Source organism: Chiloscyllium punctatum, chromosome 1, assembly GCF_047496795.1.
Source record: "Chiloscyllium punctatum isolate Juve2018m chromosome 1, sChiPun1.3, whole genome shotgun sequence".
In the NCBI taxonomy this organism is placed as follows: domain Eukaryota; kingdom Metazoa; phylum Chordata; class Chondrichthyes; order Orectolobiformes; family Hemiscylliidae; genus Chiloscyllium; species Chiloscyllium punctatum.
Window position 1 is genome coordinate 151,157,405 of NC_092739.1, and position 21,126 is coordinate 151,178,530.

The 21,126-nt window shown below is 40.9% G+C and overlaps 1 protein-coding gene across 1 annotated transcript in view; it reads right to left on the reverse strand.

Moving 5' to 3' along the window:
• Nucleotides 1-20,805, reverse strand: part of suclg1 (succinate-CoA ligase GDP/ADP-forming subunit alph) — an 84,587-nt gene extending 63,782 nt beyond the window's left edge. The window contains exon 1 of the mRNA XM_072576961.1: nucleotides 20,723-20,805. Coding sequence (XP_072433062.1) covers nucleotides 20,723-20,756 — 34 coding nt within the window. The 5' untranslated portion in view covers nucleotides 20,757-20,805. The remainder of the gene's footprint in view (nucleotides 1-20,722) is intronic.
• Between the last annotated feature and the right edge of the window lie 321 nt (nucleotides 20,806-21,126).

Consider the following 21,126-nt stretch of genomic DNA (forward strand, 5'->3'; position numbering starts at 1 on the left):
GCCATTGACAAGGTGGTGGTAAGCTGCTTTCTTGAACTCCCAATGTCCATAGTGAGCGGGAATACATAGTGCTGTCAAAGAGTGAGTTTGAATATTTTTACCTATCAGAGTGAATGAACCTTAATATAGTTCCAAGTTAGGATCTGCAGCTTAAGAAGGAACTTGCAGAGGTGGTTGGGCCAAGTATCCTGTCCTTCTAGATGGTAAAATTCAGGGGTTTAGTTTGGAAGATGTCGAAGGAGTTTTGTTAAATGCTACAATCTATCTTGAATCTAGACACTGCTGCACAGGGGTGCGGAGGGTGATAGTTTAAAGTGGTGGATATTGCAATTCAGTGAGCATAATGAATGGTGAGAGTTTGGATGACCTCTGTTTACAAGATTACAAAATGGGAGTGCTCATGAATGGCCAGAGAACAAAGGTAATGAGGGTTTCCATAGAACAACAGACAGGAACAGAAATGAGCAATGATACAGATGTGGAAAATAATTATCTTAGTGATAACATGAATAAGCATAGTACATGGATAGCAAGTTTTTTTAAAAATGTGAAAAAGGAAGAGAATGTCCATGCTTTTCAACCTTACAAAAATGTTCTCTTATTCTTATCTGCTGAGGTACACTGAATGATGTGCACATATTTACCTGATGTTTTTATTTGACACATCTCTCTCTCCAAAGCCCTAATTTGTATCTGTATTTTCAGCTTTCTTAGTTTAATGTCTAGTTAGTGCAGATACTCTCATTTTGGGAACACAAAAGTTGAGACAAACTACCAAAAGTGAAGTTTTAAAAAAAGAGATACAACCAGTGCTGTTACTAGAACTTCAGTGAAAGGATAAATTGATAGTAGATATGTCATATTTGCATAATATATTCACCTTTCAAATTCAAATTTTGCCCTGTCAAAGCATCAAACACATTTTCGAGATAAGATCAATGCATGGACTGTACAGATGGTGGCAGCAAAAGGAGTAATTGAAAGTATTCAAAAAGGAGCTTTAGAATTATTAGATCATCACACAGTTGAGTCTAGTTCCAACATGGAAATTGCTGTTTGGTGCCTTTTGTTGCAGCAGCAAGAGTTTGAGTATTATAGATATGACAGAAAAGAACCATCCAATAACAACACTGAGCTTTTTTTTGGAGCATGGTTCCACTTTGTGCAAAGACAGGAACAGGCTGTGTCAGCTGCAGCTTAGTTGAAAACACTCTTTAATCAGAGCAAGAAGGTCGTGAGATCAAATCTCAAATTAGAGAAATAGACTGAAAGAACGAATGACGTTCACTGTAACATATAGGGAGTAAACTCAGACCCCATAAACTCAGTTGATGCAGAAAATCTCACAGCATTGCTGTTATGATCCCTGCTGACATTAATAATGAATAAGTCAGATCCCAGAATGAATGACGTGATAGAAGATGTACTTTATTTTTGAAGTTGGTTACTAAACAGATTCCCATGAGGCTGCAGATGTTTTTCAATAAAACATAAGACCTTTATTACACAAAAGGAAAGTTATCTGTAGAAGACAGTTATGAATATGGAATCATAGAATCCCTACAGTGTGGAAAGAGACCATTCAGCCCATCGAGTCCACACAGACCCTCCGAAGAGCATCCCACCATATCCCCATATCCTCACATTTACCACAGCTAATCCACCTAATCAGCACATCTTTGGACTGAGAGACGAAACCAGAGCAGCCAGTGGAAACTCACATCAATGCAGGGAGAACCAAACTTCTCACAGATATTCACCCAAGGCTGGAATCAAACTGGGTCCTTGGCACTGAGACAGCAGTGCTAACTACTGTTTCATCTTCCTTAACACAAACATTAAAACAAAGTTTCAAACTGTTTCCATTTCAGATACTCAATTTCAGAGAACTGTCACTCTTATCGACGTACTGAGGGTACACAGAGGAAGGTTCTATCTGATTATTATCACATTACTGTTTGGGGGTTTCAATTTGCTGTGTACAAAGTGGTTGCCACACTTCCTTCATTAAATCATTGACTACGTATCAAGAGTATTTTATTAGGCATGAAGTGCTTTGGGATATCCTGAGGTGAAGCAAGGCTCTATATAAGCGCCAATCTTCCGAGAGTTGTGATCCCAGCAGTTGGTAATACCAGGCAAGACAGATCCCAGAATGAACCCTTCCTTGACAGGCCATAAATTATATTTTTGAAATTTGGTTACTGTGGAGATCTCGTCGTGGATTGTCACCTTGTCATGGTGGAGAATCTTGTGTAGTCCCGAGATCCCTTGAGCAATGCTGTCTGGAGCAATGCTCCTGGTTGGGTCATCCATGGCAGCATGATAGAGGATGAGGTCCCTGATAAAGAACAATCCAACGGAGATCTCAATGGTGGAACAGGATGGCAAAGTTACTTCAAACATAACGGCTGTGAAGGTGGGTGAAGGCTGCAACAAATCCATCAGCTCCAATCATTGTGGTCTCCATGCCATTGGAATCGTTTGGCTGATTTTGTGAAGTCTCATGTGCTTCTTGGAGTGCAACATCAAGTACACGTGAAACAAATACACACACCGGCATCTTCGCCCTGTGAGTTACTTCAAGTGTTTCGATGACGTAGGGAGGACGACAGAGGCAGGCAATGAGATGGCTGGAAGCTCCTTGTCAAGTACCGGCATAAAAGTGGTGAATGCTTGATTCAGTTGCTGAACGTTTGGACAGAAGCAGGAAAGTTGTTCAGTAGCAGTATTCACGTCTAAGCAGCCCTATTTACAATCCACTCTGCTCGCCCTGAACTGGGAGGGACTAGAGAAAATGCCCTAGTCTGCTTCATCCCATCCTTTCTGGGAAGCTGTGTCCAGAGGGATCATCATTATGCAGTTGAAAAAACATCAAGAAGTGAAACTATGAAAATTGAAACCTGGAATATACAAACGTAGACCGGTCAGATAGGAGAACTGCCTTTGCTATCCAGGAACTCCAAAATTTCAACTTTGACATCATTGCTCCGATGAGATCCGCAGTGCTGGAGCAGGGCAACTAAAGGAAGAGCAAGGTCAATACACCTTTTTCTGGAAAGGAGTTGATCCTGAACAACCGAGGATCCAATGAGTAGGTTTTTCCATCCCAAACAGCCTACTTCAGAAGCTGACAGAGAAACCACTGGGAACCAACAAACCTTACATGACTCTGCAAATCCAGCTGATCAAGAACCAGCATGCTACCATCATCAATGCCTGTGCTCCAACTCTGGACGCTGAAGACAAAGTAAAGGAGAACTTCTACGCCCAACTTGACGAGATCATTCTTTTGCGAGACTTCATTGCCAGAGTCAGGAAAGATCAGAGGCCCTGGACTGCAATAATAGGCAAGGAAGGAGTTGGCAAAGTCAACACCAACGGAACACTCCTTCTCACCAAACGCGCTGAACACAATCTGGTGATTAGAAACATCCCATTTCATCAGAAAAACAGGCATAACGTCTCCTGGCAGCATCCACACTCCAAACACTGGCATCTCTTCTACTACATCATTGTACAATCTTGGGACCAACAAGCGTAGTGATAACAAGAGCTGTTACTGTTGCCGGCAAGTGCAGGGCAGACCATTGACTCATCTCGTCCACCGCGAGAATGTAGATTCAGCCCAAAACGAAACACCAAAATCAGAACACTAAGAAATTCAATGCTGACATCCTCCAAGACATCAACCATGTACAGAAGTTCCAACAAAATCTTCAAAAACAACTGCCTCAACAAATCCCACCATCCGTAGAAGAATACTGGAATCAACAGAAGAACGCTATCATCACCTCCTGCAAAGAAACAATTGGGCTCAAGACAAAAAAAAAAATCAGGATTGGTTCAATGATAATGACAAACTACTCCAACAACTTATTGATGAAAAGAGAACAGCTTTCATCATCTTACAAGATGACCAACAATTGGCCATCAAAAGGAAACGCTATCAGGGATGCAAGGCTGCCATCCAGAAGAGCACCCAAAACCTGAAAAACCAATGGAGGAAAAAAGGTCAGGAAATCCAACAGCTAGCGGATGCCAGTGACACTTGAGGCTTCTTCAACACAACTAAAACTATTTTTGGCCCATCCACTCATGGTCAAGCCCCTCTCGAAATCCTGAAGAGCAACGCTGACATCAATTCGAGATGGAGGGAGCACTGTGAAGATCTTCTAAATCAAACTACCCCATTTGACAGGAATGTGATCAACAACATTCCAGAACACTGTATTAGTGGTGCTGGAAGAGCACAGCAGTTCAGGCAGCATCCAACGAGCAGCTGCTCGTTGGATGCTGCCTGAACTGCTGTGCTCTTCCAGCACCACTAATACAGTATTTGGTTTTCAGCATCTGCAGTCATTGTTTTTACCTTGAACATTCCAGAACAGCCCGTTGATGACTCCCTAAGCAAAATACCAACACTTGAAGTAGTCAAGGAAGCCATCAAAACCTTGAAAAACAACAAGGCCGCTAGACTTGATGGAATACCAGCCGAGGTCGACAAAATTAGAGATAACCTGCTTCATCACCAACTGCATCAACCTCTTGTCAAAATCTAGATATACAAACACGGACCAGCAGACATTAGAGACTCAGCAATCGTTACAAAAGGAAAGGAGATCAATCTGAACACAGAAACTATTGTGGAATTTCCCTGTTTGCAGCAGTAGGAAAGATCCTCACCTGCTCATGAACAACTGGCTCAAGCCTTTAACGGAGAAGATCCTTCTGGAGACAAAAGCCAGTTTGAGATCATCACGAAGATCAATATGATCTCCATGATGAGACAACTATAAGAAAAACATCGTGAACAACTTCAACCTTTGTATGTGGCGTTAAGGGAACTCCTATGGGATATCCTATCCACTTATGGATGCCCTGAAAAGTACATTCAAATTCTGAGACTCCTCCACGATGGCATGCTTGCAACAGTTATGGTCAGCAACAGGAACTGTGAGCCTTTTCAAGCTAGATCAGGAGTAAAACAGGAATGCGCGATTGCCCCAACTTTGTTCACCATCTTTACTGTGACAACCTACCCCCAGGAATCGAAATTGTCGAACAGAACAGAACAGATGGCAGAGTTTTCAATCTTGCCTATCTTAAGTCCAAAAACAAGACAGCTATGAACTCCCTCATCGAGTTCCAATACACAAATGACAACAGTGTTGCAGGCCTCTCAGAAAATCACCTACAACACATTCTAACTGCCTTCAACTGTGCACACACAAAACTTGGACCTACCATCAATTTCAAGGAGGCTTAGGTCATCTATCAACCGTAACTAACTGAGACAAATTTGATAGAACCAACAATTAAACTTGGCAAAACAATCCTGGAAAATGTGGAGCACTTTCCATATCTTGGAAATCACTTCTCCTCCAATGTCAACCTTAATGACGAGATCCAATATAGTCTTAAAATGTGCTGGAACAGCTTTTGGACATCTCCAAACAAGACTCCTTCATGATCATGACATCTGGGCAGACACCAAAATGTTAGTGTACAAAGCAGCGGTGATCCCAACATGGTCTGTATGCATAAGAAACTTGGACAACATACTGACGACATCTGAAGGCACTCGAAAAGTTCCGTCATCGCTGCCTTCGAAACATCTTAAATATTAGTTGGTAAGATAGAAGAGCCAACGTCAGCGTGCAGACTGAAACAAAAACAACAAGCATTGAAACCTATGTCATCAAGAACCAACTAAGATGGAGTGGTCACGTTGTTCAGATGAGAGATGAACATCTGCCAAAACAAATCTTCTACTCCCAGCTTAAAGAAGGCAAATGTAAAAGTGGCAGACAACAAAAGAGATTCAAAGATGTTTTAAAAGCCAACATGAAGAAATGTAACATCGACATCAACAACTGGGAGACCAATGCCAAGGACAGCAAACTGACAAACCATTATCCGAGAAGGAACAGCAACTTTCGAAGCCGACAGACATGCAGAACCAGAAGAAAAGACAAGAAAGTGTAAAGCGAGGCAGCAACAACCAAAACCCGAACTACCATCTGGAACTACTCATCCCAAAAACAGAAGAACTTTCAAAGCCAACATTGGACTCATAAGCCAACTGAAAGCCCATTAATAGATCAATGGAACGAAAACCATCATTCTCGACCTCGCCACGACAATGTCAGTGGAGGTCAGTTACTGAATGTATTCAGAGAAGATTGCCAATGTTCTTTTAACACAAGAAAATACCGGAAATACTCGTGTATAGATCGTTGTATAAGTCAGCCCCTTATTCTTGGCCAAAAAATCTTATATTTTCCATGTATCTTATGTATAAGTTGACCCTATAGAATCGTAGTTGAAAAATGTGGTGCTGGAAAAACACAGCAGGCCAGGCTGCATCCGAGGAGCAGGAGAATCGACGTTTCGGGCATAAGCCCTTCTTCAGGATTCCTACAGAATCACATTAAATCACATCCATTCATTCACACTGGTAACTCCATTCACCAGTCTTTAATCGCATCTCTATTCATTCATAACTCTACTTACTGCACTTGGTTTACTACAGCACATTTTGATTCATTCATTCAGACTGGTATTCAGTCTATCTGTACTTATCGCACTTTGTTCACTATACACTTTTGATAATAAAACAGTATTTCAAACTGCAGCATGAATTTCAGCCCCTCAAAACTTGCGCCCATGTATTAGTTGACCCCCCTAATTTTAGCCTTAAAAAACCATCCTCAAAATTTAACCTATCCACAAATATATACGGTAAGTTGATCACACAAAAGAAAATAAACAAAACAATGCTATGACAATTTAGGAAGATCTTATTATCAACAGTAAAAGGCAAGAGTCAACCCTTTATAGACACTCAACTCCAGTGAAATAACACATCCTTCTTCACTCTAATTTCTTACTCAATTGAAGAGGTCATAAGCAAATTCCTGGTGCTGACGTACTGCACATTCTCTAGATGTGATTCATTCTGTTTCTCCTTGAGACATGCAGACAGGCTACATCACTGACTCTGACTATTAGCACGTGAGCTGGTCTGGATCTTTTCTTCTGAACTGAACCTACTTCTGTAGGTTGTAAAAGCTCAACTTAGTAAACACTTCAGCAATTATCTCACGAGGTAGCTTAACGAATCATTCTAAATCACATGATGAGTAAATGTGTAAGGTATGAGCAGGTAGGGAAAGAGTTAAGTTTTGAGTTTTGTGAAACAAGAGGTTCAGCTAAACATGGCTCAGATAAGAACTTGCAGTAAACAATGAGGTACTGGAGGCAAGGGTAGTGGGTTAACAAGGTGAAAAAGCATTCATTATGTAAAGTCAGTTATTCATTGTACGACACCAGATGGCTTAACCTCCGCTATTCTCACCCACTGATTGTAACGGTGACCCAACCAATATGTATGTTGCCTTATCTGGATGCCCCTCCCTGTAAGTGATTATGTAATTCATTAAGAAACTGCTGTTCAAGAGAAGACCGAGAACTCATGTCTCTGAGCAAGTGTTCTTCCTCCCTCCAGGGCCCAGAATAAAGATGAAGGAGGTAAAGCCATACTGTCTCTCTGAGCATTTTGCTTCAATTGAGGTGGAAATGGGACAACAATGATTTCTAAGAAAGACTGCTTTGATCAAATGCTTAAAACCGTAACCAGAAACAAATCACCACTGTGAATTAAAAGTCTACTTACCTCTACTTTGGAATTCAAGTTCTTATATCATTTATTATAGTCTTGCTTTACACACCGACAATTTTAAAATCAATGACAGCTTTTTAACTCTTACTGTTAGCTATAAGGACACACTCAGCAAATTTGAGGATCTCCAACTTAATGGATACTAAAGTCATGATGAAAGTACACTGTAGATTTGATTATAAGGAGTGTGAAATTACAATTATGAGAAGAGACTTGAAATAGAAGGATAATTTCCAAGAGCAGATTTAACAGATTTTTAAAGCGATAAGGAATTTTAGTACAGTGAACAGTCGAAGAGCCAGAAGAATTGATGTGTTGCTTTATTTTCTCCGTCCAGGTGAATCCTGAGCTGACGAGCCAAGGTCAAGCATGAGAGATTTACTGGGCTGAATTGAGGGTGTCTTACATCAGTTACATGGAGAAATTAGAGAAGCTGGCGTTGTTCACCTTTAAGGACAGAATACAAAGAATAGCTTTGAATGAGATATTCAAAAATCATGATCGGTTTTGAGAGAGTGAGAAAAGGAGAACTTGTTGCAAGTGACAGAAGGATTGGTAACCAGAAAACAACATTTCCAGAAGACAAGTGTCTGCAGGTTATTATCTAGAATGTGCTGGCTAAAGAGATAGGAGAATGATTTAATAATAATATTCAAATTGAAACTGGATAAACACTTGAAGGAAGGAAATTTATAGAATGGGGAAAGAGCAGGTGAGTGTGACTACTTGAATGGCTCCAATAAAGAACTAGCACAAGCATAATAGATTGAAAGGTCTCTTGCAATGCTGCAATACGCTAGAAATCAACTTTTTGTAAATACAGGTCTAATATTAAAACCTATTGACAAATATAGCTTCATCAATAAACCTAATAATAATCAAAATAACAGAATTTTCATTACTATCCAAGATTCAAGAAATCCCCAGTGTACACGTTATCACAGCAATATTTGCAAACATGAAAAACCAAGTAATAAAGTGAAAGTGACTGCCCCTGGAGCCAAAACCTCATTTAATTTCTGCTTAGGAGTGATGTGAGGGATCAGCATAGGTTACAGAAGTAGTATTACTTTTTATATTAGAGGTCCAAGTACAGGATTACAATTTCTTTTCAATATCTGGTTGGCAGTAGCCATCTATTACATAGCATTTCACTTGCACAAAAATATCCTCTAATGTCAAAGGCTGTTAATGAGTTTTTCCAGTGCAGCGAGCAGCTGCTGCTGGCTAAGCTGAACTATTTTGTCCAACAAAAGAAAAACCACTTTCAGATATTGTACACAATAAACATAAAATGCGCTGGTGCTTTAGAGTACAACAGGTATCAGAGAAGAATGCCATACAGTAAGGTCAAACTATTACACCCAGCTTAGCAGGACAGTTCTCAAACACCGAGTGTACAAAAGGGATCAAAGAAGGAGTAATAACACCCACACAGAAACAGAAATTTAGAAAGATATTCATCACCCAGGAAGTGACTTGGCAAAGTTGATCAGCTTGAGAAAAATAAAAGACAAACCTACAGAAACTGATATAACCATTTTCCAAGTTAATTGTCGAGTCCTGGAGATAAGAAAAGCCTCACCCAGGATTGTTAATTTACCCCATGTTTCTCCCACTGCAATGAAACATCCACAGTTCACTTCAACTTCATGGATGAGGGAAAGAAAATCATTCAGTATTTCTACTTTGGAGTGCTATCTCAGGGAGGAGACTGGGCAAGAACAGCATGAGGACTTAGCTGCAATATTTTCTGTCATCCAATAGTCTTCTGGACCCTTCTGTCAAAGTGGCCAAAGCTTGACAAACATCCCAAGATGAAGCCAACTATTCTTGCCCCACTCACCAACCCAGGAGGAGGACAGGAGTGAAGATGACAACAAATGGCACAAATGTGAACTTGTTTTGTTACTGTCAGAATTCTATATATGTTGTTCTGTTACAATATTATGAGAACATTGGAATAATGAAATAAAACAGAAGCTGTTGGAAAAGCTCAGAAGGTCTGGCAGCATCTGTGAAGAGAAATCAAAGTTAACATTTCAGGTCCGATGACCAGGCTTGAAACGTTAACTTTGTTTCTCTTCACAGATGCTGCTGAGCTTTTCCAGCAATCTCTGTTTTTGTTTCTGATTTACAGCATCTGCAGTTCTTTCATTTTTTTTATTGGAATAATGAAATCTGAAGGCAATAAAATCATGAATGTAGCTTGTGCAACAGTTGAAGGGCCAAAGCAGAGATATATGGGTACAAACATTCGACTTAGGAACACTCGTACTTACGAAATCATTCCCTTTCAGGGCTGTAATTTTAAAGATTCGACATACGAACATTCCTTCATACTTATGAACGGCTACATTATATTGTCCTGCATGCTGTTCCCACTTGTGTACAAGTCAACTTGCAAAGGACTCAAGAACAGAACCTTTTGCAACCCATGAACTGCCTGCACAGACAAGAGATGCTATGGAAGTAGAATCACACAGACACAGCCTCGGAATGGATAGCACAGCATGGTGCTCAGCAACATAGTAATGCACAAATTAGGAAGGGCCATTTTACACTGTCAGTCTCTTCAGCTAAGTAGTTTCTACTGAAAGGGAGAACTGGTGATTAAACTTCAGTTTCTTTTAAAATCTTTATCAGTTACATTTGAATCCTATGCTCCAATTCCTAAAACAAATTCCTAAAATTTTCACTGTTGGCAAACTTAGCTGTAGTTTACTATTACTTATCTCATGCAAAAAGGGGTAAAATACATTGGGTCAATAATTTTCAAAGTACGAAACAAGATGACTGATATAATGGTAAAAAATTAACAGAAACAACTTCAAACCCATGATGGATAGCAAATGTCAAACTACAAACATCAAAACAGTAAACACCATAGTCACCGTTTCCAGTTACCGCAATCAATTTGCAGTTCAATCTAATAGATCAACAAGTTTATTCCATGATAATTAAAGCAGCTAGGGGCAACACAGATGTGAGTTATCGAATTAGAGATGTGAATTATGAAGGCAAGACTGGAAAGAGCCTTTGGAGGGGGTATCTTATAAAATGAAGTATACCAAATAGCAAATGATATTTGAGTTCTGGCTGGGTAAGTAACCCTATCCGAATTAAGCCCTGGAATGATGGACAAAACTCCAAGGCTGACCCTTCAGTGCAGTACAGAAAGGCTGTGGCATAGTTGGTGACTTTCAAATGAGACATCAAACCAAGGAGCCATCTTACCCAAAAAGCAATTCGAGACATCCAGTGAAAGGCAATATATAACTGTGTGTTTTTATTTCATGACGTGGAAGTGCCAGTGTTGGACTGGGGTCACACAACACCAGGTTATAGTCCAACAGGTTTATTTGGAAGCACTAGCTTTCAGAGCGCTGCTCCTTCATAAGGTGGATGTGGAACAGACCATAAGACACAGAATTTATAGCAAAAGATCATTGGGTACACGCATGGCCTAGAGGGAACACTGGGATAGTAGTGAAATTTGAATTCAATAAATTCAAAAAATCTGGAAAAAAACTGGCCTAATAATGAACAACGTAACTGAGTGTTGTAGAAGCGCAACTGATTAACAACTGTGCTGAAGGGGAGGAAATTTACTATCTTCACACAGTTTGGATACTTGTGATTGCTCCCAAGATATTCTCCCTTTGTCTCAGATCTCTCTACTTTAAATTTTACTCCCAAAATAACTCAATACAATATAAGCAAGAAAGCCTGATTTCTATGCCCTCTCTTGCCATACAAAATCTCCCTCTTCCTCCTCCTTCAATCCCCAATGTCTCCCCTAGCCCCCTCTAACAGTCATGAAGACATTCACCAACATCCTTTTGATAGCACTTTCCAAACCCACAAAAATCCATCTAGAAAGAGAAGGACAGCAGATACTTGGGATCATGAATATCTCAATGTTTCCCTCCAAGCCATTCAACATTCTAATTTGAAACTGTATGCCATTTGACCCAGTGCATCCAGATCAAAACCCTAGAACTTTCTCCTTAACTATATAATGGATCTGCAGACACCAAATGGACTTTGGCAGTTTAGACTGGCAGCTCACCACCACATTCTCAAGGGCAACTAAGAATGGACAATATATGCTGGCACAGACTGTGGCACCCAGATCCCATGAATAAATTTTTTAAAAGTACTCTCTCTCCCCCCTCCCCCCTCCCCCCGTCTCAAAATATTTGTCAGCCAACATACTACCCACCATTACAAATCACTATCATAATCCTGCAGAAAGTAGTCAGTCCAATAAAAGTCATTTCTCTTTGCCTTCTGTCAGTCTGAGAGGAGGTAACTAATCTCAGGCGGTCTGCATGTTTCAAAACTTGGAATTCAATGCGAAAACATTCCTTTCCTGATCACCGCATGCAGTGAATCTCTGGAAAGTGCACGCGGTGAAACAAGATCAGACTTATGATGTATCTGGCCCCAGTTCATGACAGAACAACTTTCAGATGTTTGGAGGAAGAGTTTCTATTTTGGGGGAAGTCAGCAATTGATGCACAAAATTGTACTCGTTTTCTGCAGTGAATTTGCGTTTCAGGTTGACAAACTTGTTTGCAGAACCACAAATGTACAATCACAAACATAAAATCTTTCATGATCTAATTCAATTAGCCAGTGGTTGTGAATGGTTCACTAGCTTTGCTGGGGTATGCTAACCAGTCATATGTACAAAGATTTGAAACCAGTCCTTCAAGCCCACACTACCATTCAATGCTCTCTGAAGTCCACATTCTTAGCTACTCTCAACAACCTTTGACTAATCCAATAACCTGTCGAACAATCATCTATGCACCTTAGCCTTGAAAATATTCAATGACTCCCACCTCCACTACCTTCTGAGGCAGAGAGAGTTCCAAAGGCAGACAAACCTCAAAAAATTCTCACCTCTGTCCCGAAATGACAATCCCTAATTCTAAAACAGTTCTCCTAGTTCTGGTCTCAACCATGTGAGAAAATATCCTTTCTGTATCGATCTTGTCGAAGCCATTCTAGATCTTAATAAATTTCAATCATGTCACCCTTCACTCTTCTAAACCTCAAGTGAAACAAGCCCACCTTGTCCAGTCTATGCTCATTCAATCTTGTAAACCACTTGACCACCTCCAATGTACTAGCATCCTTCCTAAACAGGAGACCAAATTGGTCAGTGTTCACAATGTGGCTTCACCCATGTGCTGTATAACTGAAGCAGAAGATCCTTACTTTTATGTTGAATTCCCCTCATGAAAGAATAGCACCCCACTAGTTTTCTTGATTAATTGTTATATTTGCATACTTTTTGTAACTCATGCACAAGAATACACAGAAATCTTTCTGAACCTCAGATTTCTGCTGTCAACTTTTTCATTCTTTCCTGCCAAAGTGAACAACTTGACATTTTCTCACTTTATAGTCAACTTGCCATATTTGTCACCTTTCACAAACATTATAGATAATGTTCTGCATCTCTTCTCCACAACATACTTCGTTGATGTTATCTGCCAATTTAGCCACTATTCCTTAGCTCCGTTTATCCAAGTCATTGACATGAATTGTACAAGGTTGAGACCCAGCACAGACCCGTGTGGGACTTCACTCATCATATCCTGTGAATCAGACAAAGATCCATTTATGTATACTGGCTGCCTTCTGCAACCCAATCTTCTGTCCAACCTACGTGATTCTCCACATGAGCTTTTATTTTTTACAATAACCTTTAATCTGGTTCCTGATCAAATACCTCCTGTAAATACCAGCTCCCCTTAATCCACAGCACTCCTGAAAACATTCTTTAAATAAATTGGTTGAACATGATTTTCCTGTCACAAAATCATGCTGACTCTTTCCAATTACCTTGAGCTATTTTTTTAAAAAGCTAGTTATAATCTCTTCGCCATGACAAATATTGATCAATTCAGCCTACAGTACCCTGTTTGCTGCCTCTCACCCTTCTGGAATATAGGGATTATATTGTATTTGCCACTTTCGAGTCTGATAGAATCTTTCATGAATCTAATGAAGTTTGAATAATTAACTCCAAAGCCATGAGCCATCTCTTTTAAGACCCCAGGATGAAACCCATCTGGAGCCTGAAACTTGTCTGGCTCACAGCTTCATCATTTTGCTTATACTGTACTGCTAATTTCAGAAAATTCCTCTCTCACTTCCACCTCTTGATTTACATCTATTACTGGAATGTTTGTTGTATCCTCTGTACTCTTTTCCTTTTTACCTACCTGTTTTACATTCCTTGTTAACTTCCTGTCAAACTCTGGGGTGAAGTAATTTATCTGTTATCATTCCCTGCCTGATCTTTACATTGACCAATTATCTGACCTGCCACTCACCTTTAAGCAGTTATTGGCTTTTTCCTTAAGTTTGATGCTTGTCCTAACTTCTTTAGGGATGGGTGGTGGGTCCTCCCTTCTGAAATTTTATTTTACAGTAGGAATATACTTGAGTATTCTGAAATTTCCCCAAAAATGTTGGCTATTGAATCTCTACTGATGTGCCTTCTAACCTAGTCAAAGAATCATAAATCCCTACAGTATGGAAACAGGCCATTCAGCCCAAAAAGTTCACACTGACTCTCCAAGGAACACCTCACCCAGGCTCACCACCGCCCCCGCCGACCCTATCCCTGTAACCCTGTATTTCCATGGATAGTTCACCTAATCAACATATCCCTGAACACTATGGGAAACTTAACATTGCCAATCTACCTAGCCTGAACATCTTTGGACTGTGGGAAGAAACCAGTGCATCCAGAGGAAACCCACCCAGGCACAGGGAGAACATGTAAACTCTACACAGTCACCCAAGAGTGGAATTGAACCCAGATCCCGGGCACTGTGAGGCAGCAGTGCTAACCGCTGAGCCAATGTGCATTCCCAAACTAGTATTCTAGTTCACCTCAGCTAGCTCAGGTTGATGCCCTTACTTTAGTTCAATATATTAGTCTTGCAGCTAATCTACTCCCTTTGAAACTGATGTAAAGTTTAATCAAATTGTGATTTCTGCAGCAGAGGTTGCCTTATCTCTGAGGTTGTTAACTAATCTTATCATGGTACACAATATCAAGTTAAATATAACCTGCTCTCTGGTCAGTTACAAAGTATGCTGTTATTAGAATCTGATATCTCCAGTTTAGAGCAGATTAAAGTCACCCACAATTATTAGTATTACTCCATCATAAACACTCAATATTTCTTCTTATATTCTTTATCCTACATCATGGTTACTGTTAGCAGGCTTGCAGAATAATCTGTGACTTATTTCCTTTACTATTCCTCATTTCCACCCAAGATTGTATATTCTGATATCCTGAACTAAGGTCATCTCTAACTATTGCACAAACACCATCCTTGATTAACAAGGTGTTGTCTCTTCACCTTTACCAAACTTCTTATCCTTTTCAGATTTCACGCAGCCCTCAATATGCAGGATGTAATCCTGCAGCTACTTCTCTGTAATGGCTACCAGATCATGTTTATTCTAGTGTGTGCTATCAATTAATGTTTTTATGAATGCCACGTGCATTCAGTTACAGGGCTTTTAATTTTATCTTTTTGCTATCTTTGTAACTTAAAGCCTTAATTGATAGAAAATAATTGGGAATGTACTTTCTCTGCACCTTCCTGCTATTCTCTGACCCTCATTTTCAATACAACTATTTTCCTCTCTTATCTGTCGCTACTCTCTGATTAAGCACTCTTTTCCGAATGTGATCCCTTGTCCCCGCTATTTCATTCAAAACCCCCTCTCTACTTCCCGAAATATGCAGTCCACAAGAATACTGGTCCCACCAAGGTTCAGGTGTAGAGCATCCCAATCTTCCCCACTTTCCCAGTACTGTGCCAATGTCCCACAAACTGGAACTCACTTCCTCACATCATGAGCCATGTTCATCATTCTAATTTATATGCCCTAAGCCAAACTGCATACGATTGAGGTAATAAATCAAAGATTATAAACTTTATGATTCTACTTTTAATTTCCTGCCTAGCGCCTCATACTCTTTACATGGAACCTCTTCCCTCATGCTACTTATGTAGTTGGTACCTATATGGACCATGGCAATTGGATCCTTCCCAGCACCGAATGGACATCCTACACCCTGGCATCAGAAAGACAAACAGCCACCTGCACTCACTCTTTCCAGACCATCATATCACCTCCTCACACGGTATTCCCTGTTGCATCACAATCTTGAATAACTTCCTGTACTACAGTGTTATGATCAGTTTACTCATCTATGTTGGAGACCCCGCTCTCATCCAAACTTCAAACCTGCTGGATAATTGCAGAAGCTGATACATCTGCCTTCTGGGTTCCCTTACCTGCCTCACTCACAGTCGCACCCTCCATTCCCTGAGCCATCTGCATGGGTATATGAAGAGGAAGGGTTTGGAGGGATATGGGCCAGGTGCTGGCAGGTGGGATTAGATTGGGTTGGGATATCTGGTCGGCATGGACGGGTTGGACCGAAGGGTCTGTTTCCATGCTGTACATCTATGACTCTGTGACTATTCAAACCAGAGGACCTAACCTAGATAGTGTGACTGCCTCCTGATACAAAGAATCTAGATACCTTTTCCACTCCCTGATGTGTCATGTCTGTTATTTAGCCTCCAGCTCAAACTCTGAGCCAAAGTCAGTCAAATTTCAAATACTGCAGAAATCAGTTCCAAAGAAGGATCACTAGACCTGAAACGTTAACTCTGATTTCTCTCCACAGGCTCTGCCAGATCTGGTGAGATTTTCCAGCAATTTCTGGTTTTGCTATGGCAGACATCCCCTCTTCCCTTTCCTGTCCAGCCTCACAACATCAAAAAAAAGGCAGTGGGTAGCTGGTGGCTTTGTACTTGAGCCAAAGAGTGTGGTGCTGGAAAAGCACAGCAAGTCAGGCAGCATCCGAGGAGCAGGAGAATCAATGTTTTGAGCATAAGCACTTCAACAGGGCTTCTTACTTGACCCTGGCAAGATTCAGCATCTAAATACTGAAATCTCTTGCACAGGCAGCCATTTCTGTCAAAGTGATTTCAGGTACACTCTGCATTAGGCCATGCACATCTTAAGACCTGGGAGAAAGTGAGGACTGCAGATGCTGGAGAGTCAGAGTCAAAAGGTGCGGCACTAGAAAAGTCAAGCAGTCTGCAATCCTCACTTTCTCCTAGTTGCTTGCCTGATCTGCTGTGCTTTTCCAGCATCACACTGTTCTTAAAACTTGCCCATATACAGTTCATAGCGCAATATAAGAAGTTCAAATCAACAAAAAAAAGGAAAAGGCAAGAAAAACAAAATAGGTCAGAATAGTGAACAAAATGAAAGTCAGTCATTAGATGCAAAAAGAAAAATATAAGGGAAGAAATTAGCATAGGAGAGGAGGGGAATATGTCACAAAAGACAGCTGATAGGACACCAAAACAATGGGGATAAGAAATGAACAAACAGGGTATGAAGCAAACTGAAACAACTTTGCAGCAGAAGTTCAACACCATCTAGGACACAGGCTGCTTGCTTGGCATCTATTCACATCTTCAACATTCACTCCTTGCACCATCGACTCAGTGGCAGCAGTGTGTACCATCTACAAGATACACTGGGACAGGTTGCAAAGGTTCCTGAAACAGCACCTTTCAAAGTCACATTTCCTATGACTTAGAAGGACAAAGACCAGTAGATATATGGGAATATCAGCCCCTCTAAGTTGCCCTCCAAACCAGAGACCATCCTGACAAGGAAATTCCTTAATGGTCATCAGGTCAAAATCCTGAAACTCGCTTCTTAACAGTACCATGGATGTCCCTATACTTCAAGAAGTGCTGGGTTTCAAGAAGATGGTTCCCCACCAACTTCTCCAGAGCAATAGTGAATGGGCAATGAAGGCAAAAGTGAAGACTGCAGATGCTGGAGATTAGAGTTGAGAGTGTGGTGCTGGAAATGAATAGCAGGTCAGGCAGCATCCGGGGAGCAGGGGAATTGATGTTTTGGGCATAAGTCCTTCATCAGGAATCTGGTCCAGTCAATAAGGCCTATGTCTCATGACTAAATAAATCAAAACAAACAAAAAATGAACATACCAAATCTGGTCAAACAAAAAAAATTCACCACAAACAAAATAATATACAAAAGCATTTGCAATTATATAAAAATTGTTACAACACAGAAGACAACCAGTCAAACCATTATATTTGCACCAGCTTTCCGAATGATCAGCTTAGCAGGTGCCTCTTGGACTGAATTCTCCCCAACACACTGCACATTGTGCCTCTTCAGATAATCATCGCATTTTCTTGATGCCTCCACTATATGATCAGCAAGCAATCTAGACATTAACAACTCACTTATGACTGTATGACTCGTTGCATTAAGCCATTTTACCTCATTCAACCCCTGCTCTTTTTTAAAAAGCCAATTACTTTAAATCTGTGCCCTCTTGTTCACAATTATTTCATGAATAGTGTATATGGATTTCAGTAAAGCCTTTGATAAGGTTCCACATGGTGGGCTGCTCTGGGAGGTTAGATGGCATTGAATCCAGGGCGAATTGGATACACAATTGGCTCGATGGTAGGAAGCAGAGGGTAAGAGTGGAAGTATGCTTTTCGGACTGGAGGTCTGTGACAAGTGGAATACCTCGGCGGTCGTTGCTGGGCCCATTACTGTTTGTTATCTATATTGATGATTTGCATGAGAATTTACAAGGCATAATGAGTACATTTGCTGATGACACGAAAACAGGAGGTATCGTGGACAGCGAGGAAGGTTACCAGGAATTGCAGCCGGGCCTTGATCAGCTGGGGAAGTGGGCCGAGAAATGGCAAATGGAGTTTAATATAGATGAATGTGAGGTCTTGCACTTTGGAAAATCAAATCAAGGTAGGCGTTTCATGGTGAATTGATGGAGCCTTAAGGAATTTAGTGGAACAGAGGAATTCTGGAGTTCAGGTTCACAATTCTGCAAAAGTGGAGTCACAGAGCATTGAAAAAGGCTTATGGCACACTGGTATTTATCAGTCAGGGCACTGAGTATATAAGTTGGGAACTGATGTTGCAGTTTTACAGGACAGTGGTACAGGGCTTGAAGTATTATGTTCAGTTTTGGTCACCTTGTTATAAGAAGGATATTATTAAACTGGAGAGAGTGGAGAAGAAATTTACAAGGATGTTGGCAGGACTCAACAGTCTGAGTTATAGGGAGAGATCAAACTGGCTAGCTTTTTTTTTAAAGCGTAGGAAACTGAGGGGGGATTTCATAGGGGTGTATAAGATTACAAAAGGCATGGATAGGGTGAATCACTCAGTCTTTTTCCAAAGGTTGGAGAATTGAGGACTAGAGGGCATCAGTCTAAGGTTAGAAGGGAAAGAATAAATGAGCACCAGAGAGAGGCAACTTTTTTTTTTACACAGAGGGTGGTTCGCATATGGAATGAGCTGCCAGCTGAAGTCGTTGAGGTGAGTCCATTAATATTTAAAAGGCACTTGGACATGGATAGGAAAGGTTTAGAAGGACATGGGCCAAATGCAGGGAAATGGGGTTTGCGTGGATGGACATTTTGGTCAGCATGAACCAGTTTGGGCCAAAGAGCCTGTGTTCGTGTTGTAGGACTGAATGGAAACAGTTTTTCCCTATTTATTCTGTCCAGGGATCCTCAGGATTGAATACTGCACTTTGATTGTTAAGGAACAGCCTGTCAAGCTTTCCCCACCATTCAACACAATCATAGCTGACAGAAAACCTCAATGCCATTTACCTACCACATGCCATCAAATTTCCTCTAACCATGGTCAAAGAAAAGTTTCAACTTCTCCAGTCGATACTTAACCGAAGTGCCTCATGCCTGCAACCAACTTGAATATCTTTTCTGAATCCATTCAAATGCCTTCACATCCTTGCTAAAGTGCAGCACCTAAAACAGGACACCATACTCTAGCCAAGGCAGGAACGTGCCTTATACATATTTCAAGAGAATCTCCTTGCTCTTATACTCTACTTCTCAAAGAGTGAAATATAAATGCTGTATGTTATTAACTGATCTCTTAATAATCCTGTCAACTGCAATGAATTATGCAATATACACAAACTAATTACCTTAATGAACATATATGCAGTGAACTTTGTTCAGAAATCAAATGGAAAAGTCACAAAAGGGGCAATGAAGTACACTGGAGACGACTCAAGAACCCCTCAACCATCAAAGACATAAACAGGAATCTGAAGCAGCCATTCAGCTTCTCAGGTTTGTTCCACTATTCATTGAGATTGTGCCTGACTTCATACCACCTAACTCGATGCCTTTACCCCGAATCACTGAATAGATTTTTCTTAAATGACAATGACAAAGTCAAATTTAAAACTCTCAGTTAAGCAAGCATCAATTGCCACTGGTGCAAGACAGTTTCAAACTTCTACTGTTTTTAACGAGATGGCAAACAAAGATGCGACTGTGAAAGACTCTATGGTACAATCAGAAAGAGCAGCAAGCAAGTGATCCTTGAAGACCAATATTTATCCCTCAGTCAACATCACCAGAACTGATAATATGGTTGTGATATTATTTGCAGCAGCTTGTTGTATGCAAACTGGTTGCTTTGTTTCATGCATCACGATAGTAACTACACCTCAAAAGTGCATCACTGGCTCTAAGTGATTATGTAGTTCAAACCACCCCTTAAGGCTTCTAAATTTCAAGGCAATACACAAAAAAAATTTTTTTTCAGAAAAGCTCTTACAGAAAATAAAACATAGTTGCATGCATTCCATAAGTTTAGTGACAATCAGTAATGGTGAGGATAAAGGGGTAAAAATATGACTTTTGCAACAGTGACTGGAGGGGGAAGCAGCCCATGTGTGGCTCTGAGCCCAGAGGTCAGAGGTCACCCTGCGGCCTACAACCTGAGGCTTTTCTGTCTAGCGGCCAAACCGCGCTAGCGGGAGGAGTGACCGCGCCCACAGCAATGTGGACGCTGCACCCAGGTAAAGCGCTGTCGGCATTAGTGTGGGTGCGCCATGCGCTGTCCAATACTCACGGAGGAGCCGCACCCAAGGCCCGCGATGTGCCATCGTCTCCCCGCAAGCGGCGGTCACTCGCCCAATGACAACACACTAGGACCCCGAGCTGACAGCTGCCACCTCCGCCTGATTCCATCACTGACTCCCAACCTTCCCCGATACAGGCAGCCCGCGGCAACGAATCTTCCATTCGTCCAAATTTGAGTCATCTTTTGATTCGAATTAGCAGTCTCGGTTTTTTTTTAATTGGGCGATCGAGGACGTTGCCTAAACAATGTGGTGCAGGCTTCGTGTTCGCGTAGGCTTCTGGGAAATGTAGTTCTTCCCATGCCCACAGGCGGTGTTCTGCACACGTCAAGTGTCAGCATAACAAGTCTATCAGATAGTTAAAGTTGTTAAAGTTAAATGTAACTTTCAAAAA